This window comes from Myotis yumanensis, unplaced genomic scaffold (assembly GCF_028538775.1).
Source record: "Myotis yumanensis isolate MYYU_CA2020_CCGP unplaced genomic scaffold, mMyoYum1.0.hap1 SCAF_5, whole genome shotgun sequence".
Lineage (NCBI taxonomy): Eukaryota > Metazoa > Chordata > Mammalia > Chiroptera > Vespertilionidae > Myotis > Myotis yumanensis.
In genome coordinates, this window is record NW_027223756.1 from 92,004,677 (window position 1) to 92,030,154 (window position 25,478).

General features: G+C 38.7%; 1 protein-coding gene across 1 annotated transcript; it reads left to right on the forward strand.

Moving 5' to 3' along the window:
* Positions 1-23,198, forward strand: ATP6V1B2 (ATPase H+ transporting V1 subunit B2). The gene is made up of 14 exons (XM_070416539.1): positions 1-155; positions 6,508-6,563; positions 9,192-9,290; positions 9,988-10,081; positions 10,640-10,717; positions 11,178-11,317; positions 11,886-11,987; positions 12,326-12,423; positions 13,053-13,176; positions 14,894-15,044; positions 17,307-17,389; positions 19,148-19,252; positions 19,985-20,114; positions 21,814-23,198. The coding sequence occupies exons 1-14, from the start codon at positions 20-22 to the stop codon at positions 21,951-21,953; spliced, it is 1,536 nt and encodes a 511-aa protein (XP_070272640.1). The 5' UTR covers positions 1-19; the 3' UTR covers positions 21,954-23,198.
* Positions 23,199-25,478: the final 2,280 nt, after the last annotated feature.

The following is a 25,478-nucleotide window of genomic DNA, read 5'->3' on the forward strand; positions in this document are numbered from 1 at the left end:
TCGGGACGGAGGAGACAAGATGGCGCTGCGAGTGATGCGGGGGATCGTGAACGGGGCCGCGCCCGAGCTGCCCGTGCCCACCAGCGGGGCGGGGGCGGGATCTTGGGAGCAGGCGATGGCAGCGAGTCGGAACTACCTGTCCCAGCCTCGCCTCAGTGAGTATCAGAGAGCAAGATGGATCCTGCCTTCGCTCCTCAGCCCAGCCCCTTGCTCCTACTCACCTGCTTAGCCAGCGCCTGGGGGTGGGGGGGGGGTGGGGGGAGGGTTTATATTTCCTTCTCGCGTCCCCCCTACTCTCCCCCGCACGTCTCTCTGTAGAAGAAAACGCGAGTGTATTTTACCTTTCCGTGCGGGAAAGCGCTGCTGCGGGAACTTCCTCCCGGGGCTGGTGGGCTCCGGCGGCCGCTCCGCCCTCCCCGGCTCCCCGGGGCCGGGGCATTCTAGACACTTGCTTCCTATCTCCGTGGGAAGGCCGCTTCTTGTCGCTCAGTCTTAATCTTCGCTGGCCCCTCCCTTTGGACATTTCGGGGGTCGAGGGAACGCCCCCTCCCCTCTGCGCTCCGCGGCGGGGACCTCAGGGCAGCGCCTGCGGCGGGCGGGGATGCCGAGCCCTCGCTGACGTGGTCAGGCCTTTGGTGGATGGAGGTCGGTCCGTTTGCCAGAGGGAGATGCTCGGCGGAGGGGCTGTGCGGCCGCCGGACACTCCGTCTCGCGGAACGCGAGAGCTGAAAAGGACCCTGCAGCTTATCTCGCCGAACGCTCTCATTTTACAGCGAGAAGCCGAAGGTTCCTGGAGGGACCGGACTCGCCGGGCTTTAGACACCTAATGATGGGCAGAGCAGGAACTAAAATAAAATCCCCGGTTTCTTCATTCTCGCAAGGCCTTTTCATACCTTTGTCTCTCCTGACCAGCTAAGCTAACCTGGTTTAGTGTAAGGCTGCCTTGGGGAAACCACACATCTTTGCTCATATTATATAACACGTGTGCACAGGCACGCTTAAGCGTTGTTGAGTATGAAAAGGCCTTGATCTACCAGGCTTAAGTGAAACTGCACAAGAAATGGCTCTTGATTACGAAGCAGTGCACTTGTGTAGCATCAGACCTCTTCGCAGCTTTCTTAGGATCTGGGGATGAGCCCTGGAAATAGACTCAGAAACTTGGGGAAGCACCTGATGTTCCCCCAGGTGGCAGTGCCATATTTGCACTGGTGAATTGCCAGAGTTCCTGTTTGTGGGTGGCTCCTTGGTGGAAAAGAATTGCAGATGGAGGGTTTTTCTGCTGCCTGACTAATCCCATCCTGATCTGTCGCTGGGTCATGTGACAGCGCTGCAGTGTGAGGAAAGGAAAGCACTTGATTCTATGGTTTGCCGAGATGTGCTTTTTACACTGGGAATGACCTGAATGCTTATTGAGGGTTTATATGAGCTGATATAGATGTTTCAGGAAATTGACAGATGTTGCGTTCTCAGTGGACTTAACGATCAGTTTATACCTAACAACCACGAATTCCCTTATGAATTGCATTTGTGTGTTTTGCTTTGGGTTGAAGAGAGAGGCATTCATGATGCTTCTAGGAAAAAATTGTTAGGGAGCAATAGTCAGTTTACATATAATTATTCATTTAATATCAATTCAGAGAGTATCAACTGAAATAATGTTGTTTAGAGAATTCATGATTAAGGTTGTAAGCCCCTTAAGGGGAGATGAGTAGTTATCTCTGTGTTCTGTATGCCCAGCCAGTGACTGAAGAACTTCTGCAGAGGAGAGTTCTCCTGACAAAAGTGTGGCAACGTAATTCTTAAAACTGAACCTTTAGATTTAGAGGTCAGGAATCCCTTTTGTATCCTCAGTGCCTAGCACAGTGCTTGATACATAGAAGTACTTACCCTGTCTAGTACTTTGTTGTTTAACTTGCATTTAAACCCCTTGTTCTAATAGTTTAGTGGATAGATTCTTAACCTGGATGGAATTAGGTAGAGTAGGGAGTTGGGATACTTGGTTGAGTTGAATTTCCCTCTGTGTCTGGTTTATTCTAAAAAGCATAAATGATATCATACTTAGGATAACATTTGCAAAATATCTTTTTTTCTGTATTACCACATTCTTGATTCTAGTTAACAATTTTAATTGCTTGTGAATACTGATTAATTTTTTCTAATTAATGATGATACCATATTCAGTGACATGGTATAGTAATTTAATGTGCTTTTTAAAGGAAGGAATGGAGTAATATTAGCAATTACACTGTGCAAATTGGGTCCTGTTTTAAAACAATTTCAGGATTGTGGGGTTGTTAACAAGAAATGGAAAACGACGTGCAGGATTGATATAATCTTGAGCACTTCAGTTGAATTTCTAAAGTCGGAAAGGAAACCTGATTTTCTTTTAAACTTTGAGCAAGGTTCAATAACATAGAGCTTTTGGAAGTGAAACATTTTTAGATAATCTCTACTGTTCTTGAGACCCTAGCTAGGTTAACTTACCTTATGTTTCTTACATCATAAAGCAGAGCTAGCCCCAGGCAGGTCAAATAAAGGAATCATTGGCCTGCTTTTTTCTAGAACCTCTCCCTCAATGCCCACTGCTCAGGGTGTGGGTATAGACCCTTGCACAATGGAAGATGATTGCTCTGGATTTTTGATTTGGTAATAAGGTGGAGGCTGAAGGACTAGGCTGTGAATTGTGCAATGGCTGTGGATTTTCTCTTTACAAATTTCACAATCATTAAGTGGTGTTAGTAGTGTTGAATAATCTCATATCCTGCAGGAGAAAGAGGATGTCATTTGGCAAAACCTGCTTCTTAAAAACCTTTGTAGACTTTGGTTTTAAATGTTACCCATAAATATATATTGCCTGCTTGATAGTTCCAAATCAGAAATGTGACTTGTTGGTTGTAAAATGTGTTTGGTATCCTATATAATAAAAGGCTAATATGCAAATTGTCCCCTCAACCAGGAGTTCAACTGGGAGTTCAACCAGGGGGCAGGGCTGGCAGGCCAACCACCCGCAGCCCCCTTCCAGCCACCCCCCCCCCCCCCCACCTGGTCCAATGGGCCTGGATCGGGGTGGGCTGGCCGGACCCCACCCGTGCATGAATTCATGCACCAGACCTCTAGTATAATGTTAACATATATCTGCTGTGTTGTCAGGAGTTGTGATCATCCCTGCAGACCCAAATTCTTGTTCATTTGGACATTTTCAAGAGAAGAATGGCCATTATTTTGGTAAATAGAAATATCCATGTAGTCTGTGAATGGGTTTTTACTTTTTTGAAGAGCAGGTAATATCTTTGTCAGCCCTACTTTAAACTGTTATCTCTGCTTTGGACTGTTAATGATAATGGTGAGAAAAGCTAGAAATATTTTGAGAGATAAAAGGTAGTGCTTGATAGCATTTTCTCTGCTTGTTTTTTTTTTCCTTCTTTTTTTGGAAATAGTTTTAATATTATGGGAAAGAACTATAGTTTGTATATAAACTGTTTTCTAGTATTTATTTGTAGTCCAAGTGATTGGAACTGTGTCATCTCCATATTTTTTAATTATACTAGAGACTGAGTTCAGAAATCTTATAGGGTCATAGGGTACCAACTTTACAATTAGGAAAACAACAATATACAAAACAAAACCACTTTTAATCCCGGCTTTCCAATTTACTAACAAATTTCTCAGAGCCTTAGTTTAAGTGTAGAGTGGGTGTTTCAACCTTGCCTACCTCCCAGCATTTTGGGGAGCTGAAATAAGGTAACTTTCCTAAAGAGGCTCTGTAAAAGTTTAATGTATTTTCCACGTTTTTGTTTGGTAATGTTTTTTATTTAGTTTGGGTTATAACACTTACTAGTTTACTTTGGTATGTCAGTTTAATTTAAACCAAGCATGTTGCTTAACCTCTGATTTGTATCTGAAGTAGTCTCCTCTTGTTTTTCATGTTTTCCAGTGAGGGAAAACTGCTGAAGCGTCTCCATTAGGTTCTTTCCTCTGCTTAAACTCTCCAGTGGCTACACTCCATTGAAGACAGATTGTTGTCCAGTAATGACAAAATGTGAATACAAAGGGAATCATTGGCCAGTGCGTTAAATAGTAAAAATAACTTATTTTTTTAATAGCTAAAGATGCAGACTCATGAAATTATTTTGAGTGATATAGCTACATAAGTCTTGCAAATAATTATGGTGTACCAGACCACAAAAACACAAAAACAATTCAGCTTTATAGTTTGAGCTGCAGGTCAGAGTTAAAGAACAAATGACTCTGGAACCAGACCATATAAGTTCAGATCCTTGGGCAAGTTACTTAACTTCTGAGAGTCATTTTTCTCTTCTAAAACTTGGAATAATAGTTAACTCATAGACCTGTTATGGAGATTAAATAAGAATTTCTTATAAGTAGTTTTTAGTGTTGGTGTTAATGAATTCGAATTGTTATTGGCGTTTGTAAAAGACTACATAGTATGTAAAGTACAGCATAGGGGATATAATCAATAATGTTGTAATAACTATTGTATGGTGGATACTGGAAATACATGATTCTGTACTGTGCACCTGAAACTAATAAAAATATTGATGTAAACTATAATTGAAAAATTAAAAATTTGTTGCAAATTTAGAGAATCTTGATGAAGTAGAACCTTGTCTTATGTAGAAGTCAGCTTTGTTCACTGTTTCCAGGAAAAGCAATGACTAGTGGGTTTTTTTTTTTGGTCATGCTTTTGCTCGTGACTGGCAAAACTTCATAATTTTGAATGAGCTTGAATTTAAACATGAGATTCTGAAACGTTGTTGTAGAGGTTAGAAATTTAAAGGAGATGCAAATCTTGTTCAAAAGGTAAAGAAACTTTCAGAATCTGAAGGGTTTTATTGATGTTACATTTGCCTATAAATCTCAAACTAGATCATGCCTCCTAACCAGCCCACTCCTTTCATCCCCAACTGTTTAGGTAAAAGTTTTGAAAAGGTTTCTGTTTCTGTATTTTTTAAAACTGGGTTCTAAGGTAGCTCACTTTGCATTTCCACAAAGCAATTTTAGAAGTCATTGATAGAATGTTTGGACTCTTAAAATGAGAACAATGAATAATTTTTCAGGGTTAGGAATTATTTTTAAGGGTATTAGATTATTTTAAAACGATGGAGTGGATTTTTATAAAAGAAGCAGAAAATAGGACATTTGGGCTCTTTCTAATAATATTTGAGGAATGACTTACTCTTTCACATTACCATCCACTCAAGTAACTTAATTTTTTAAATTTGTGACTTGCCTTTTTCTACAGTTAAAAAAAAAAGTCATTTTGGAGCCCTGGTGAGATAATTACAATTACAGATGTATTCAAGCAAATATTTGGTGTCGGGATTTAAATGTCCTGTGAGTATGAAAGCCGAGGGGCGTGATAGTGCTTGCCATGTTTCTACCTGGGCACTGCTTCCTGGCGGAAGACATTGTGTTTTTGAGTTCTGGAGCCCCTTGGGTGAACAGACTGGTTATTAAATGGTTTCCTCGTTCTTGGGAGTCTACATCTGTGCCAGAAATCTCTGCGAGACTCGATAAGAAATCAAGCAAGTGAAAAGTTCCCAGTTGGTTGACAGCTTCTTAGAAATTATTTTATGCCGTGTACTAAGTCTTCTTCATACATTGATTTTATTTGTGTTTTTTTCCAGCCGTTCTGACTATACATTTAGTTAATTCTGATACAAGACTTACTCTCTCTGGAGTGTTCTGTTTTACACCTAATTCCAATTACACTTGGCAAGTTGTGTGAGTTGTGATATGGTTGAGGAATAGCTACCCTGGGATTAGCTACCTTACAGACAGACTGGCACTTTATTCCAAGGGCATAATTTCCAGTGGAAAATATAAGCCTCTAAACTGACAGTAACATTTAACTTTTTTTTTTTTTTAAGGATATTTACCTTATTTGACCCTCTGGCCTTTCATTCCATTGCCCACTCATTCCTTAATAAAGCAATTTTCCCATAGTTTCTAAGATACCATTTAATGATAGCTTTTTATCTTAATACTACATTTTCTCAGATTTCCTTTGTGAGTTTTGTCGATTGTTAGTATTCCCTTCCCCTTCCTTGTCTACTTTGGTAAGTGCCACCTCCTATACAAAGTTTTCCTTTTCAAGGTGAGAATGACAGCTAGGTTTTTCCTGTGCTTCCACAAGCCCTCTGCACATCTGTTAGAGTTCTTAACTCCCCCCTTCTCCTTATAAAACTGAACTCTTGAGGGAAATCTGTTCCTCTGTGCCCTTTTTGTTTTTATGTCCTGGGTTCTTAAAATACTGTGATTTATAGTAAGGATTCAAAATGTTTTTGGTTGGATGTGGGTAGATTATGAAAAGTTGTACAGGCACAGGCATATTTAATTTTAAATTCAATAAAAATTTTTGTAACTGTTTGCTCCATATTGTAATAGGTGTGATAAAGTGGAGAGAGGTTTTAGTGTAATCCCAGAGAGATAATTTAGGCTATTGTTCTATTTGACTAAAGTGGGCTCTTCTGTTTTTCTTTCCAGCATACAAGACAGTATCAGGAGTCAATGGTCCACTAGTAATCTTGGATCATGTTAAGGTAAGATACCACCATCATTGTTTACCATTTATGAAGTTTAAAACATGGCATTAAGTCCTGTTTAAGAATGCTTTAAGTTTTATGTTATGATTTTTAAGCCATTCCTTGGTCTGAATGTCAGTGCTATATAGGAGCCAAGAGTTTTAGATAAAAATAAGAAGACTGGATTCTAGTACTGGGTATACTGTGCATTCTGTTTGTGACCGAGGGTCTTTTGTCTGCAGAATTTTAAAAAGGAACAATTTTTTTTGTCACTCCTACCTCACAGATAGGTTTTATAGAAAATTATAAAACTGTTGAAAGACATAAAAGAAAACCTTAAGTGTAGATTCCATGTTCATGAATGACAGAATAGCAAAGATGTTGATTTTCCCCAGGTAACAAAATCAGTTAGAGATAGAATAATTAGGAATAGAAATTTGGTGCAGGAGTAAGCAAGTATATCAGTGGAGCAAAATTAAGAAGTTGCCTCACACAAGAGAATTGGACTTGGTAAATAGTAAAGGCTACAATACAAGCCAGTGGGAGACATTTTGTGCTACTCAGTAAATATTATTAGAGCATTTGGCTTCTTATATGCAAAAGAATAAAAATGAGAAAGGTAAAATTACATAGCAAAAATAAATCCAGGTGGATTAAAGGCCTGAACATGAAAAACCTATTTTAGAAGACAGTACAGAAGACCATTTTAATGACTTCTCAACAGTACACAAAAGGTACAAATTATAAAGGAACACAAATTATTTTATTCCATAAAAAGTTTTAAAACTTCATGTGATAAGATACCATAAACAAAATTAAAAGGTAAGAGACTGACTTGGAACAGATATTTGCAAAAAGGTTAGTATCCAGAATCTATAAAACTCCTAAAAATAAAAAAGAAAAAGCAGATCCAGTTAAAAAGTGAGGAAAAGATAGTAATAAGCCAGTCATAGGAAATAAAGTCTGAATTGTAAGTAAACATGAAAAGATGCTCAATATTAGTAGAATCAGAAAAATGCAATTTGTAAAGATGCTATTTTTTACTTTATTAAATGGCAAAAATTAATGTTTAATAGTAATTATATAAGCTAGCAGAGTTGTAGGGAAAATATACTTTTGTATACTGCTAGGAAGATTGTAAATTAATATAGTTCTTTGCAGTAATTTGGCAGAAAATGGGCACAGCCTGTAATCACTATGATTTGATTACCACTGAGTAATCAAATACCTTAGGGCAGTGGTTCTCAACCTTCCTAATGCCATGACCCTTTAATACAGTTCCTCATGTTGTGGTAACCCCCAACCATAAAATTATTTTCATTGCTACTTCATAACTGTAATTTTGCTACTGTTACGAATCGTCATGTAAATATCTGATATGCAGGATGTATTTTCATTGTTACAAATTGAACATAATTAAAGCATAGTGATTAATTGCAAAAACAATATGTAATTCTATATGTGTTTTCCGATGGTCTTAGGCGACCCCTGTGAAAGGGTCGTTCAACCCCCAAAGGGGTCGCGACCCACAGGTTGAGAACCGCTGCCTTAGGGGAACTCAGGCACACTTCCATGAAGAGCACATGGGAGAATGTTCATCCTTGAACTCCATTGGTAGAACAACTGAATAAAATATGGTGTCATTTGATTTTTAAAAAAATCTTTATTGTTGAAAGTTACATAGGTCCTCCTTTTTGTGTCATTTGATTTTATTTTCACTGTATCTGTTTTAACATTAATTTTAAGCTAACCATATATCCAAAATCAAGTTGCTATCAATGGTCTGTCATAGTTTACTTGGCAGGTGTTTTTCTTCACTTCACACAAAAGAGTGGTACATCTTTCAATAGATTATGTTGACAAAATAAGGTCAGTATTACCATGACAGACCCAAAACACAATGTCAAATGAAAAAGAGGTAGAAGGTGATATATTTAGTATGTTGCCATTTATATAAATGAAACTACACTCTATTTTTAGAAACATGCATTTAAAATATTAAGAACAGATAGAAGGAATACATATCTAGTTAGGAGGATTAGATTGAGGCGGTACCATTAATGTTACCATATTATAATAGCCACTAGATGCCCCCTGGTGGTCAGTGCGTGTTATAGTGACTGGTCATTCCCTGTTGTTCCGCCCTTAGGGTCAATTTGCATATTACCTTTTTATTATATAGGATTATTACTTAATTGCATTTTATCCCCCTGCCTCCAATGCATGCAGGGGATTACACACACATCCCAGATTGTACACACAACAAACATCACTTCTGAGTAGGGGGAACATGGTTATTTGTAAGTTCTGTACCTTTCTATAGTCTCAAAACTTTAAAATATACACAGAAGAAAATAACTTAATTGCTGTGTTTTCACAAATTTAAGACTCTTCTCTCTGTATCTTATGCTGGTTTGCAAATGTGTATACCAGTGATTGGCGTTTTAAGGACTTAAACTGCTTGAGGATGTCTTCAACTCTTGGGTGTACCTTTGTGTGTCAGGAGGTGGTGGGATTGCATATGGATACATGTATGATGGAGATAGAGCACATGGTGTATTTTGGAGTTTTTAACCCTACCCCTAAATCTACCTTTAACTTCTAACCCTATAGTTAGTTATCGATCTTTTATTTTTTTCTATTTAGTTTCCCAGGTATGCTGAGATTGTTCACTTGACATTACCAGATGGCACGAAGAGAAGTGGGCAAGTTCTAGAAGTTAGTGGTTCCAAAGCAGTGGTTCAGGTAAGCATAATTTTAATAACTGGCTAAATGAACTTTTTCCTAATCACAAAAATGTAAGGAACACTGCATGTTTTTTCTAGTCATTGAATATGTATGTCTGTGGAGGAAAAAACCATTTTTGCATGTTTTCTTGTCAGATTTCAGCCACTTATGTCCTAGATTCTAGCCCAATAGCTTTACTGGTAAAATGGTTTTTTGTTTTTTTTTAATGGATAAAATGAAGCAGATGATCACATAGAAGGAGAGAGAAGAAAAGCAGAATTCACAGCTTATGGAATGAAACCAAAACAGAATCTGAGTCTGTTTCTTTAAATTGTCTCCTATAATTCCTAGTTTTTAATGTTACTGCTTACGGTAAATGCATTTTTCCCAAACATGTTCCCCTAAAAAGTAATCTAGAGCAAGGATCAGCAGAATTTTTGTAAAGGGCCAGATAGTAAAGTTTTTAGGGTTTGTGGAGCCACCTAAGGTCTTTGATGCATATTTTTACTCTTCTTTCTTAAAGTAAACAGTTATTTTAAAATGTAAAAAAAAATTCTTAGTTTGCTTGTAGGATTGGATGTCCTTCATGCACGACCCTTGTTAAGAGGTTGTGTTTGTGGTACTAATAATAGTGTACCTTTATGTATTTGAGTTTATAAGGGCTGAAAAAATTTAAATTTCTTTTACCCTCCTGATTACTTCTCTTTCTTGGTAGGTATTTGAAGGGACTTCAGGTATAGATGCTAGGAAAACATCCTGTGAGTTTACTGGGGATATTCTCCGAACACCAGTGTCTGAGGATATGCTTGGTAAGTTGATATCCTTTTCCACATGTTTCCATAAAATCTTTTAAAAGAAACGATGAATATTTGTAACATTGTCTGCCGGAAGCCAATTCCAGCATGTCAGCAGGGCTGAATCATCTGGAGATGGCTGAGGGCATTTCCCCAAACCTGTAAAGGATGCATGGGATGATTTCTTGCTGCCAGACAGCTAAGGGCATCTCTATCTACATGTTATTGCCTCCTACTGTCCAAACACCTTAACAGCCGTGGGCAAATTACCGCCCCCCCCCCCCCCCCACATCTGACAATGCTTTTGTATACAAACCCTGGCCTTTGATGTATGTCTACCTCGCCTTAGGACAAATTGTGTTAATAAATAGCAAGGTGTCCTGAGACAAGGAGAACTTAGTTCCTTTAGCTAAGCTCCTCTGGCCCCTCAAATGCCTTTCAAAATTAAGTTTCGTCTCTGGACTCTTATTTAATTTACGCACAGCGGCTTCTCCAGGTTCCTGAACCCTTCTAGATGCTGGATTAAGACCACCGGCGTTAATTGTCCACTTGTACTGTCCTATTGTTTTACAGGTCGGGTATTCAATGGATCAGGAAAACCAATCGACAGAGGTCCGGTTGTACTGGCTGAAGACTTCCTTGACATCATGGGTAAGGACAGTAAATGGGATTCTGTGTTTTGTGGAAAATAGCCTATATCTGTCTAGCTTATATCTTCGCCAGATAGTGATCTTTTGTGGTACTTTAAGTTGATAACCAACTTGCTCCATAATTAATTACTTATTATTTAATAAATTTATTTTTTCCTAGAGATAATCTTAATATTTTATATAAGTATCTTAATATATCACTAGGGTATATTAGGAATGTGAATAATAAAGTCATGGCTTTGAGGCTTGCTCTCTTATTTGCTATACCTCTATTTCACTTTAAGAACTTGAGTTCCACTATCAATATTTCATGAGTCTAAGCAAGACTAATGGAAAAAATTATCTAAACAGTGTTAGATTTCAGAAAATAACTGATATTTTAAGAGTAGAAAGAAATGCTTTATATGTTTTAGTCTTCTTGCACAGACATATTAAAATGTTCCCTTTTGGAAATTCACTAGGCCAGCCAATCAATCCTCAATGTCGAATCTACCCAGAGGAGATGATTCAGACCGGCATCTCGGCCATAGATGGCATGAACAGTATTGCTAGGGGGCAGAAAATTCCTATCTTCTCTGCTGCTGGCTTACCACACAATGAGGTGAGAACTAGGGTCTATTTGATATGAAATTTAACAAGGAAGAATTCCTAAATGCTTGACATTAATGAGAAACCAAAGGGGTTTCAACATTAATCTCCAGTGTTACTGTTTATATAATCCAGTTACATTGGATCTTTATCCATACACTAGAGGTCCGGTGCACGAATTTGTGCACGAGATGGGGATAGGGCTGGCCTGGGGATGGGGCTGGCCAGGGGGAAGGGTCGTGGATGGTTGGCAGGCTGGTTGAACCTCCCAGTGGAAGGGACTATTTGCATATTAGCCTTTTATTATATAGGATGATAGCTCTCTTTTTACTTACTCTTAGGAATTTTTGCATGCAAAGTGCAAAATAGTTTTATTGGATAAAGTCCTTTAAAACAGCGGTCACCAACTGGTAGTCTGCAGACCACTGGTGTTCCATGAGGTCCAAAAGGTTGGCGACCGCTGCTTTAAAACATTCCAATTTTATTTATAATTAAAATTTCAAAAAGTTTAGGATAAAAGTTACTCTGTTTTAGCAATGTGGTTTTAGATTTCAACTCAGTGCTTTTGTACTCCTCATCAGATTGCAGCTCAGATCTGTCGCCAGGCTGGTTTGGTAAAGAAATCCAAAGATGTAGTGGACTACAGTGAGGAAAATTTTGCAATTGTATTTGCTGCTATGGGTGTAAGTATAAATATTTGCTGGTTTAGTATGAAATATAAAATTAATTGCTTATGTTATTAGAATAGTGTAGAAATTACACATGTATCATTGAATTTATCTCTAGGGAAAGAAGTTGCAAACTAAGGATTAAAATTTGGCATTTGACTATGAAATGTAAGAATAATTTTCTTTGTGCCCAAAGTAGGCTGTTTACTCTGTTGGCTTTTGTGAAAAATATGTATGAGTACTTGACAACTTTAAAAGAAGGAACAATGCAGATCTATAGCTTAGCCTTCATCAGAAATACATAGTATTGAGAATTTTCTTCTCCCAGCACTGATGAAGTCATTGCTATTTAGGTAAACATGGAAACTGCCCGGTTCTTCAAATCTGACTTTGAAGAAAATGGCTCCATGGACAACGTCTGCCTCTTTTTGAACTTGGCTAATGACCCTACGTAAGTAAATAGAGCTGTTTCTTTCTGTTCACCCAGGCTTCAGGTCCAAATGCTACCTAAGACTAGGGAGGAAAAGTGTTATGAAGCAGCATGGACTTAAGAAGGAGATAACTCTATCTAAATTCCAGTTGTACTTCTTGGTAGTTATTTGGCTTTGGGCAAATCATGAAGGCTCTGAAGGTCAGTTTCCTCTTCCAGAAAAAGTGACAAATAATACTTGTTTCACTGGGTTGTTGTGTTTATTAAATGAGATAATCTGTATAAATTACCTAGTACACAATTTGTACTCAATGATCTTTTCCTCTTAACTGAGAAATCTGGACCCTGTTTCTCCTTTCTTCCCTCCCTCTCTCTCCCTCTCCCCACTCTCTCTTCTTTCTCTTTCTGTTTTGAGAACTATATAGTTCTGAGAAATTATAAAATAACCGATTTAACTTTGTAGAAGTAATTATTATTATGTAAATACATAAAGTAACTGCTTTACTTAACTTTTACAGTAATAATAGCTTTACCCTCCTCAATGTATTTAAAACTTTTAGGGGGAGATTGTACTGTTATTTCCAGAATCTCATTTCTTTTGTTTTTGGCCTTTTTGTTTGAGTGACATAGGACTTAATGTTCCATTTCAGTATTGAACGAATTATCACTCCTCGCTTGGCTCTAACCACAGCTGAATTTCTGGCCTATCAGTGTGAGAAACATGTATTGGTTATCCTAACAGACATGAGCTCTTATGCTGAAGCACTTCGAGAGGTAACTTTTTTCTAAATTAAAATGGCTTCATTTCTAGGGGTATCTTGTCCCTTTGCAAGTTTTCATTTTTCTTTCATCATGTTTTTATTTTTTTAAAATATATTTTTATTTATTTCAGAGAGGAAGGGAGAGGGAGAGAGAGATAGAAACATCAGTGATGAGAGAGAATCAGTGATCGGCTGCCTCCCGCACACCCGCCACTAGGGATGGAGCCCGCAACCCAGGCATGTGCCCTTGACCGGAATCGAACCCAGGACCCCTCAGTCCACAGGCCGATGCTCTGTCCACTGAGCCAAACCAGCTAGGGCTTTCATGATGTTTTTAAAACATATATCTGTCACTTTAGTTGAAAAGATTAGATGATAAGATTTAAATTATTAGCCTATTTATCATTCTGTCACTGTCTCCATGAATTAAGACTTGATTCTAAGAGAGAGTAAATGGTAAATGATGCAAGCTCTTTATTCAGTTACTCTCCCAGGAAGTTCTGTCTCTGTCCAGACTGTCAGTTTTTAACGTTTTCCAGAATTTTGTTCTTAATGATGTTACTATTTGAATAGATAAAGTCCATATTCTGGCAGCACCCTTCTCAGGACCTTTTCCTTCAGAAAACTCAGTGTTTAATTAGGACAATATTAAGATTTTTGCGTTATCACCAGAAACTTAGGGTGTTTGTTCTAATGCAAGTTACTCAAATGTTGAGTGAGGTACTCTTTTAAGCATGTAAAAAGTTTTTTAAAATTCCCTGAGATCCATCACCAAATCTCACTCTGCTACCAAGGTTTTTAAGTGGAGGACTCCTCGCCCCCGATACCCATCGTAAACCAATACCTTTTCTAAAATGAGCTATTAGAAGGTGAAATTTAAAAATACATAATTTATAAGCCCAGATTTATTTTATTAGATTCAACAGACATAAAATTATTCTGTTAAATTGCCATTGAAGTTTTCTAAATGCTTATCTTATTTTCTCATTGCACATTGATAAGAGCTGGTCTGCAGACCATACTTTGAGTGATGCTGCTATAGCACACTCTTTTGAAGGAAGCACTTAAACTTGGCCTTAATGTTTTGGGTTTTTAGTGGTTGTAGATTAATAGGTACACCTATATTCTAGTATGCATGTCTCTAAGAGAAAGACCATTTGTTATTAATCTTATTTTGTGCAGTGAATGGACTCCTGGCTTTGTGATTTTGGGAGATTATTTATCTGACCTTTGGTTCTAACTACAAATTGACATTAACAATAACAACATTACCTTCCTCATAGGGTTGTTGTGAGGATTAAGTAATGAATGTAAAGTATAAAGTACATCAGATGACTCCTGGTGTAGATTTCCTTCTCTTTTGACCTTTTCAGGTTTAGCCTACATATACATGGCAAGACCCTTGGCATAAAATAAATCTTGTGAACTAATCGGTTCTCTTAGTTTTAAAATTAACTTCCTTTGGTTTATAAAATTGCAAGCTATTTCCTTCTAACAAGCTATTTGGAGATTTGGCAACATGATTTTAGTGAAAAAACGTCTGGTCCCAATTGTCAGCATTTTCATAGCAGAATACTTGAAATGTGTTACTAGATTTTTCTAAATGATCTCTTAGAGACTATTTAAAATGGAAAAGATAATATTGCAACTTTCTAAGTGTGTTCAAACAAACAAAGCTTTGCTTTCCATATTCCATGTTGTGTGATATTCTCCTCCTTGGTTTATGTCAGGTTTCAGCGGCCAGGGAAGAGGTTCCTGGTCGACGAGGTTTCCCAGGTTACATGTATACGGATTTAGCCACAATATATGAACGTGCTGGTCGAGTGGAAGGTAGAAATGGCTCGATTACTCAAATCCCTATTCTCACCATGCCTAATGATGGTAAGTGTTTGGTTTTTGGATTATAGCAGGCCTAATGCTTGTAAGGGCTTCGATTCTAAGAGAGAAGACAATCTACCTTTTTATTGATTTTTTACAGAGAGGAAGGGAGAGGGATAGAGAGCTAGAAACATCGATGAGAGAGAAGCATCGATCAGCTGCCTCCTGCACACCCCCCACTGGGGATGTGCCCGCAACCAAGGTACATGCCCTTGACTGGAATCGAACCTGGGACCCTTCAGTCTGCAGGCCAACGCTCTATCCAGTGAGCCAAACCTGCCAGGGCTATCTACCTTTTTGAGAGTGTTTATCCTCCAAGGGTTTACATTAACTAGTAATTTGTACCTAAATAAAATTTTTCATTTGAAGACTGCTCATAATTATCATTATCCTTTTGTGGAAGAAAAAGTAATAATTTTCTTTATAATTAGAATTTTAAATTTTCATTTACTGGGTACTATTGAGTGCCTGCTATTTGTAGGACATTGGTCTGGATATAAGTAATTAAAAAACCACTATGGTCTTAACCTAATGTAAGTTGTTTAGTCTAATTAGGTATTTTCTTATGTGTGTGCACAAATAATTTAAGGTGGCTTAAGTGTCAAAAGCACAAATAGTAAATGCCATGAGACTTTAGAGACAGGTGATCACCACCAAAGGCTGATTAAAACTTAGTTTCCTTTACTATGTGTGAAAGCACACAGTGCAATGCCTGTCTAGTGTGTGCTCAGGGTGGTTCCTGGGGCAAAGACTTTCTGCCTTTAGTCCTTTTCTCTGTTTTTAAAAGGCACTTTTGGAAGATATTTTCAGAAACAGTGAAACTCACTATATTGAAGACTGTGCTAAGTGCTTTATAAATGTTGACTAATTTGATTGTCATAGCAACTTTGAGGTAGATTCTCTAATCTGAGGCACAGGGAGGTAAAGTGATCTGTCAGAGTTGGGAAGTGATAGCCTTAGGACCCAGGCAGTCTGAATTCACAGTTTGCTTCTGCCATGAAAATTATTTGTTCCAAGAAAGTAGCTACAAATTACTTCATGTAATTTAGCAGACTTAGAAATGTCTTGACTTGTGTGACCTTTTTGGTGCTGCCTGCATCGTGTCACTTTGCTTGTCTAGTGTCTCTATATTTCCCATGTTGAAATAGCTTATGAGCTAGGAATAGTCTCTCAGTATACATCCCATTGGCAATCTCTGCAAGGGAACTTTGTGTTCAAATGGAATTTTTTTTTTTTAAATATTTTGGGGAGAGATCAAATAACTAGGAGAAATAATACTTTTTTAAAAAAATATATTTTTATTGATTTCAGAGAGGAAGGGAGAGGAATAGAGAGATAGAAACATCAGTGATGAGAGAGAATCATTGATTGGCTGCCTCCTGCACATCCCACACTGGGGATTGAGCCCATAACCTGGGCATATGCCCTGACTGGGAATTGAACCGTGACCTCCTGGTTCATGGGTCAACACTCAACCACTGAGCCATGCCGGCCAGACAGAGAAATAGTACTTTTGATGAATGCAGCTAATTTACCTCATGTGCCAACACATAATTAACTATGCTGCAACCAAATAAATGAAACTGTCCATTATAGTAACCTCCAGCCACATTTGGCTGTTTAAATTCTAAAGTTTGATATTAGATAAATTTGAAAAACCATAAAGTTTTTCAGTTATATTAGCCACAATATTTTTGGTGTTTAATAGCTACATTTGGCTAGAGGCTATCATATGGTACAGCATACATACAGAACTTTCCAATCATCACAGAAAATTAATTTATACTAGAGGTCTGGCGCATGAAATTCGTGCACGGGTGGGGTCCCTAGGCCTGGCCTGCGATCAGGGCTGATCTTCCCCAGCTGTGTGTGGGGTGACTGGCGGGGTAATTGGGGACCCGGCGCCTCCTGTGTCCCCCACCACCCACCTCCAGTTCCTGGTTCCCCATCCAGCAATCGGAGCCTACCAGCCGGGGGTGGGGGGGGGGGGGCACCAAAAGGTTGTCCAGCAGTCCCCCATTGGGCAATCAGGGCCTGCGGGCTAGGGGCAGCTCCTGCGTTGAGCGTCTGCCCCCTGGTGGTCAGTGTGCATCATAGCCAACCGGTTGTTTTGCTGTCCGGTTGATTTGCATATTGCTTTTAGATAGATAGATAGATAGATAGATGGATAGCACAGTTTTAGGTAGTGCTGTAGGTACTGCAGATTGACATGCTGTGGGTTTGTTTATATGAGATGACACTTTAACATCAGATGTCTTCTTGTAGATATCACTCACCCCATCCCTGATTTGACTGGATATATCACAGAGGGGCAGATCTATGTGGACCGACAGCTACACAACAGACAGGTATTTGACATTTGAGTGGCGCAGTAAAGCTTACAAATCTACTCTTCAGTTACTCTTTAGTGACTTGGACTTTGCTCTTAGGAATTTTTTTTTTTAGAAAATAACACCTTAAATTGATTTTGACATGGCTGTAAACTTGTCATTTCTATGTACAACAGATTCTCGAATAGCATTTGTTTAATGTCATTTTGTTCTAAAGTTGATGAGATGCCGTAGGAACTTAACTCTTGTTTGTATCAATCAGCCTATGGGAAAACTAGTTTCATTATATGTCATTTTACTTCAAATCAAAGAACCCATCAATGACATTAAGAGGATTGACTACAATATCCTGGTGTGGCTAATTTCCACTTTTTCTTTATTGTGTCTTATAATGGAGTCAATTGTCTTAAAGAATGTCTTTGGGTATTCTATTCCATAATGGTATAATCTACCAATCATATTAATAATACAAAAACAGATTTTTTTCCTGTTTTTTTTATTGAGTTATAATTTATTAGTTTCAAGTGTACCACATAATGATTCAGTATATATACATATTGCAAAATGATCACCAAAATAAGTCCAGTTACCATCCATCATCATAGTTAAACATTATTTTTCTTCTGATGAGAATTTTGAAGATCCACTCTCCTAGCTACTTTCAAATATAATACAGTGCAGGCTCTTTGTTTGGGTTTTTTAGTATGTTTTTTTAAATCCTCACCCGAGGATATTTTTCCATTGATTTTTAGAGAGAGTGAAAGAGAGAGGGAAAGACAGAAATATTAATGTGAGAGAAACACATCAATTGGTTGCCTCCTGCATGTGCACCAACCAGGGCCCAGGCCAGGGAGGAGCCTGCAACTGAGGTATGTGCCCTTGACCGGAATCAAACCCAGGACCCTTTGGTCCTCAGGCTGATGCTCAAGCCACTGAACCAAACTGGCTAGGACTACAGTGCAGTTTTATTAACTATATTCACTATGCTGTACATTACATCCCTGTGACTTGTTCATTTTATAACTGGAGATTTGTACCTTTTGACCCCCTTCATCTATTTTGTCCGCCCACCCCCACTCCTCGCCTCAGGCAACCACCAGTCTGTTCTCTATTGAAGTGAATTAGTTGTGCAAATAATAATAATAATAAAACTTTGAGAGTATTTGCTTAGGATGTTTTCAATATTCAGTATTTTTGGAAGTGTCAATGAAGTACTGGTGGGGTGATCATAATAATCTGGCCACTCAGTGTCTTCATGAGCTTGGGGTGGGGGGGGTGGGGTTTGTTTTTAGATTCCACATATAAGTCAGATCATATTGTATTTACCTTTTTCTGTTTGACTTATTTCACTTAGCATCATCCCTCAAGATCAATCCATGTCAAAAAAAACAAGATTTCATTCTATTTTTATGGCTGAATAACCAAAAACAAATTTTTGATGGTTCTGTACTAGATCAGCTTTTAGGTGGAATTATTGTTAGTCTTATTATTTTGTATGTGATTTTGAGTCAGAGTTCAGCAGACCACTTAGGCAGATATTGAAAATTCAGTTTTTCAATATAATCTTGTACTGTTATATAGGTTTTTGGATTTGATTCTCAAAAGAAATACTATGCCATAAAGAGTTTCATACCAGGAAAACATGTTAAAATTCACCTAGGCAACAACTGCAGCGGTTTTATGTAATTTAAGGGATAATAACGAGTTTCCAAATGCTACTTACTACAAGTACAGCTTGAATTTTGTACTAATTTTTCCCCTCCCATTCTACCCAAGATTTACCCGCCTATTAATGTGCTGCCCTCATTATCACGGTTAATGAAGTCTGCTATTGGGGAAGGTATGACCAGAAAGGATCATGCTGATGTGTCTAACCAGCTGGTACGTATATCTTCTTAATGATGGCGCTTAAAGAAGTAAATGCCTTTCTTAATCTATTCTTTCTGCTGTCTTATACCTCCTGTCTTTATCCCATATCACTTTTCTTTTCTCCATCCATATAGAATTTTAGTATAGGCTTCATATGTAGTATAAAAACATTCATTAGAACCAAGCAGCCTCTTTTTCATAAGGATGGATTCTGGTAACGAAGATTAAAAATCATATGCTTGAAACACTTTTTTATGCTATATAAAGTAGCTTCTAAATAAAAAACCAAGCCATAAGGCAGTTTTAAATTTTTATTCGTAATCATAATAATAATTATGGAGTATTCCTGAAAGGATTCTTTAACTTTCCTTAAAGTAGAAATGGTACACCTAATAGCACAGATGTTTTTCTTGAGTAGAACTTCAAGATGGATTACTCCATGGTATGAGTTCTGATTTTCAAATATTCTATAAAGTGTAAGCTCATTGAGACATCGAGGAAGTGTATTTTTGTAGCAGTGTCTATTGCATGCCTGAAAATTCCTGTCCGGGTGAGACCGCTTTCTAATAAAGTCCTCTGATACTTTCATGAGTTTTATTTATGTGAATTGTGTTTGTAAGTAACGTGAAATTCCTTCTGTGTTCTCTTATGAAGACAGCTAAAGCAGTACACTTACACAGTCCGGATTATTATTAACATTTATACAATCTTATGTCTGTGCGTGTGAACCTTTTCTCTCTTTAGTATGCGTGCTATGCTATTGGTAAGGATGTACAAGCCATGAAAGCCGTGGTGGGAGAAGAAGCCCTTACCTCAGATGATCTTCTTTACTTGGAATTTCTGCAGAAGTTTGAGAGGAACTTCATTGCTCAGGGTAAGATGACTCTTTTCTTACAGATATAAACAGCCTCATATATAGTTTTGAAGACCTCTTTCCCAATCTGAGAGATTTTACATTGGTATCTACATAAGTTTTCTTCTGATTAGAGAAGAGGGTCTTTCAACTCTGTTGTGTCTTTGTACTTTGTGCTTTGGGTCCTTCCCCTCTGCCTTCAACTCTATTATCCAGTTACTGAGCTCCCCCTTTATTTTCTTCCTTCCTTACAACCGGCTTCTGTTGCACACCTCCTTCCTCCTACCCTCTCTGCAGCCATCTTCGCCAGCTTTGTGGGTTTGGGACTTTTCTGACCCATCTATTTTCATCTCCTTTTTTTGATACATCTTTCTGCTTCTTAATTGTTTATATTCCCAGAGGCGTAGTTGCCTGTGCTTCCCTCCCTTCTTCCTCCTACCCTGCCAAGCTTTGGCTTGTTCCCTGTGCATTGACTGAATTGCTATGTATGATCCTTACCCTCTTTCTGAAGCCCTAATCCCACATCTTCAACTGGGACACCTTATTTATGCCACCATCCCTGAGGCTCAGCCTGGTCAGAACCAAAGTTTTTACCCAACTGACCACCTGCCTAGCAATTCCCTCTTCAGTTTCTGTCTGCCTCGGCATGACTATTGTCCTGGTTACTCAAACTCAGCAATTGGGCATTGTCCTGGGTGATGTCGAAACTACTCATCTCTGACCACTCTTTGAGTGGGACCACACTTTGAGTCTTAAGACCTAGTCCACACCTTTGGTTTCATCGTTCCTGGTCGCAAAATGCCAGCTTTTTCAGTTTCCCTGATCCCTTATATACTATTGCCAGAGTAAATTTTATTGATTGTCCCTCTATTAAAAAGTCCAGAATGGTTTTCATTTCATAGCCTATGTAGTGGAAGGTTTTCAAGCTGCTTGGCTTGGTTTCTCCTGCTAGTCCTCCTAACACTGCTAATACTCTTCCTGACCTCAGTGGTACTTAGAACAGGTGTGTTCATTTTGGAATAATGCATAAAGCTACACACTAGGATTTGTACACTTTTTTATTTATGTGTTAAGTTTTTTATTGACATTAAAATCTCCAAAATATATGAGTTTTTTAATGGATACCTTAATACCTTAAAAGTTAGAGATGAAGTTCTTCTGCTAGAGTAAAGAATCCAGAACTTCAGCCACTCTGGTTTCTTAGTTAAGAAATGAGATTTATTTGCATAAGGTTGATTTCTGCTATTAAAAAGAATAATAACAACAACTTTGAAAACCATTGACCTATTCAAGTACTCAATTGGCCTTTCTAAGTATCTGTCAAATTCAGCCGCTGTTCCTGGGAAACTTTTTCTCACTCCTCTGGACACAACATGAGTTTGGTTTCCATTGCCCAAAGTATTTAGGTCCCCACCCAATTGTCAAGAAAACTCCCCTTCTCCCTCTTCCCCCACTCCCCTCCACACACACACACTAGACTGCCTGCCTGCTGTCTCTAGCCCTTGGGCCTCTCCTTCCTCTGATTCAAGATGGTGCTTATTGTCTGTGGCCTCATTTCCACATTCAGTCGCATCCAGTCTGGGGAGACCTAACTGCTCTGCGTCTCTTCTTTTTTATACTTCTTGCTTCCAGTGCTGGTCATATAACAGAATACATCCTGAATAACCTGGTAAGTTGGAAGTAGTTTGCCTTTATTCATCCAATCTCAATTTTTTATAAGGTCCTTATGAAAACCGCACTGTCTATGAGACTTTGGACATTGGCTGGCAGCTGCTCCGAATTTTCCCCAAAGAAATGCTGAAGAGAATCCCTCAGAGCACCCTGAGCGAGTTCTACCCTCGGGACTCCGCAAAGCACTAGCTGCCGTCTCATCGTTGGCTCAATACCCTTGTGTAATACTGGTTCCGTTTGATTCCTTTCGCACTTGCCCATCCCCACTTTTGTGTTGGAGTTTACCGTGTTACCCTGTAATTAAAAACAAAGAATAGGTGACATATTGTGCCAGTGTTGCAATGTCTTAAACTGCTAACAGACTTTAAAATATTCCCTGCTCAGAAAACTTGGATCTTCAATGCTTTGTTTAAAGTAGCTGCAGGGATGGAGGCGAAGTTTTCTTACTCATGTGTATTTGTAAATAGTGGGATAGTTGCCTAATAATGTCCTCATTATTTGAGTCTCTCAGACCTTCCTTCTCCACCTCTTGAGAGTATCACTATCTGAAGCTATAATGCTTTGATCTCCAAATTGGGCAGGATCAGGACTAAAAGAAGCCTCTGCTTAGAAGAGCCCAGAGCTCTCTCCTGAGCATTGTGTTTGGATTGTGGTGTACCACTAGGTCTGTGCTGCTGTTCTAAGCAGATGGTTTTTACTGTCCACCTGCTCTTTCCTATTTAATGAATAGATTAGAAAAGGAGTTGGGACTCCTGTGTGTTCATGTGCTCTCTCCCTCTGAGTAGCACACAATCTTGCAGCATTTGCACAGCTGGCATTGATCGGATAGCAGTGAGATGCCTTGTCTTGATGATCCTTACTGGGTTGTCATGCAGAGGAATCACAATTAAAATAACCAGTATAATTGTTGCTTGGAAAGAGTTGGAGGTACAGCAAAAATAAAGAAAAGAAAAACCTACACCCATGCTACATTCAGACATGCTAACAAGTGGTGTAATTTTCTAAAGTGTTTGCCAGATGCTGAGGACATGGTGTGGGAGAAAGCTCTCCTGTCTAGGGACATGTTAAACTGTTAGAGAGCAGCCTTTGGAAAACCCCTATTTGGTCCTGCTTTCTGACCTATCTCTGCCTCTTCAGGGTAATCTTGTGGCACAAGTGATAGCATTTAAAAGCATTAGCTTTTTAACTCCTGCTCCTTCCTCTGCTGTGAGCCTGAGCTGTCTTCTATGCACTCCGCCTTGTCCACTGTGTGGTCTCTGTGTTCTTTGTTAGTTGGATGCAATAGCAACTTCTCTGTGCATTCCATCTTTCAAGTTGTGTAAAGTTCACTTTTTTCTCAGAGGATGTATGTGGGAGAGGCAGCATGATTATATTTTAATGTAGAAAATGTGACATCTGGATATAAAATGAAAATAAATATTAAATTAAATGGAAGTGACTGAAAGTGACTTTGTGTCTTCAAATCAGAAAAATGGTGTCAGTAAGCAAATATATATAATAATACACCTCTTTGATTCACAGTTTAGAACATCATACCCAACCCTTTGAGTTATAAGGAGCATGGCCCAGGTTTTGTACTCTCTGTTTTTCAGGCTGCCCTGTTCAAGCTCTTTTCAGTAATATCTCTTCCAACGTGCTGTAGTTTGATCCAGTGCTGAGAGTTGCTACAGGTGTTCTTTGGAGTTGTTTCAGACATTTTCAGGACCTCTAGAACCCATCTGCCATAAATGAAAGTGGGTGATAAATAGAAAATGAAATACATATTGAAACAAGTCAGAGCATGCTTCAAATAAAATTTTAAGTAGATGTCCAGTATATCAAGAAAACACACTGGTTGAAGCACCAGTGTGTGGCATCATGGGGGCATCCTTTTCTCATCTTCAGCAAGGCAGTTGTAGGAGATGGAGAGGAAAGGGCTCAGTCATGGCAAAAATTGGCCAGGCCCGTGTTCTAATCCTGGGGCTGCCACTAACTGTATGGCCTTGCTTAGTAATTTGACAAGTTTGAGTCTGTCTGCTTATGTTTCTTATAGGGTTTTTCCAAGGACTAGAGCTTTTGTCTGTGAAACACCAGAACAGCATCTGGTCCATGGTAGGTGCTCAGAATAGGCTGCTACTATTAACAAACCTTTATTAGGCAGATTGACTTATTACTCTTACATAGTATGTAGGATTAGTTGGTTAAGTAGTGTACTAAATAATTTGTTATGTTTTAGTGAAAACATTTTCTTAGTGTACCTTTTTATAACCAGTGATTAAAGCTAATTAAAGGACCCATTAAATTATGCTTTAACTAGAGGCCCGGTGGGGTCCCTCAGCCTGGCCGGTGATCGGGGCCAATTGGGCCGGAGGGTGGGGGGGCAGGCTGGTGGCTGGCCCAGGAGAGGGACCGCGGGAGGTTGGCCAGCTGTGGGAGGTTGGCTGTGGGAACACACTGACCACCAGACGGCAGCTCCTGTGTTGAGCATCTGCCCCCTGGTGGTCAGTGCGTGTCATAGCAACCGGTGGACCAGTCGTTTGGTCTCTTAGGCTTTTATATGTATATAGATATGAATCCTCACTGTGATCAAATATTTTAAAAAAATTTTCAATTGGCTTAAAGTATTTGGGAGGAGAAAAAGTATCTTCAAAGTTCAGGCTAACAGCATGACTCATGAACCATGTATTGTTGGCAGTTGACTGTCACTTCAGTTTGTGAGATTCCCTGTAAATAAAAAAATGTTTTAAGACTAATGTAGTAAATGCCTCACTAGGATGTTTCATTTTTAGCAAGTGTGGATAGTACAAGGTGTCTGAGGTCAACAAAACATTGTCTGCTTTTGGAATTTTCCATTATACTGATAAGGGAAAGTGAGCTTAATCCAGTATTAGGGGCCAACAGAGAATAGTTCCCCCACACTAAACTAAAAATACCATTTAGAGACAACAAAAACTTAGCAAGCCAGTTCCTGAAGGAAAATTATGTTTTGTGGGAAACCTAAGTACAAAGAAATGGGTGTTAAATATGAAAGTTATATGATGCTATATATAGAGAACTCTAAAGATTCCACCAAAAAAACTACTAGAACCGATAGATGAATTCAGTAAAGTAGCAGAATACAAAATAAATATTCAGAAATCAGCGCATTTTTATATGCCAATAACGATCTATCAGATAAATTAAAAATTCCATTTATAGCCAAAACCGGTTTGGCTCAGTGTATAGAGCGTCGGCCTGCGGACTGAAGGGTCCCAGGTTCGATTCCGGTCAAGGGCATGTACCTAGGTTGCGGGCACATCCCCAGTAGGAGATGTGCAGGAGGCAGCTGATCGATGTTTCTCTCTCATCGATGTTTCTAACTCTCTATCTCTCTCCCTTCCTCTCTGTAAAAAATCAATAAAATATATTTTAAAAAAAAAATTCCATTTATAACTGTATCAAAAACAATAAAATACCTAGGAATACATTTAACCAAGGAGGTAAAAGACCCGTACTCGGAAAATTATAAGACATTCAAGGGAGAAATTGAAGATAAAAGTAAATGGAAGCATATTACCGTGCTCATGGATAGGAAGAATTAACGTTAAAATGTCTGTACTACCCAAAGTAACGTGTAGATTCAATGCAATCCCTATCAAAATACCAATGGCATTTTTCACAGAACTAGAACAAATAATCCTGTAATATTTTGGAACCATAAATGATTCTGAAGAGAGACAGCAACCTTGAGAAAGA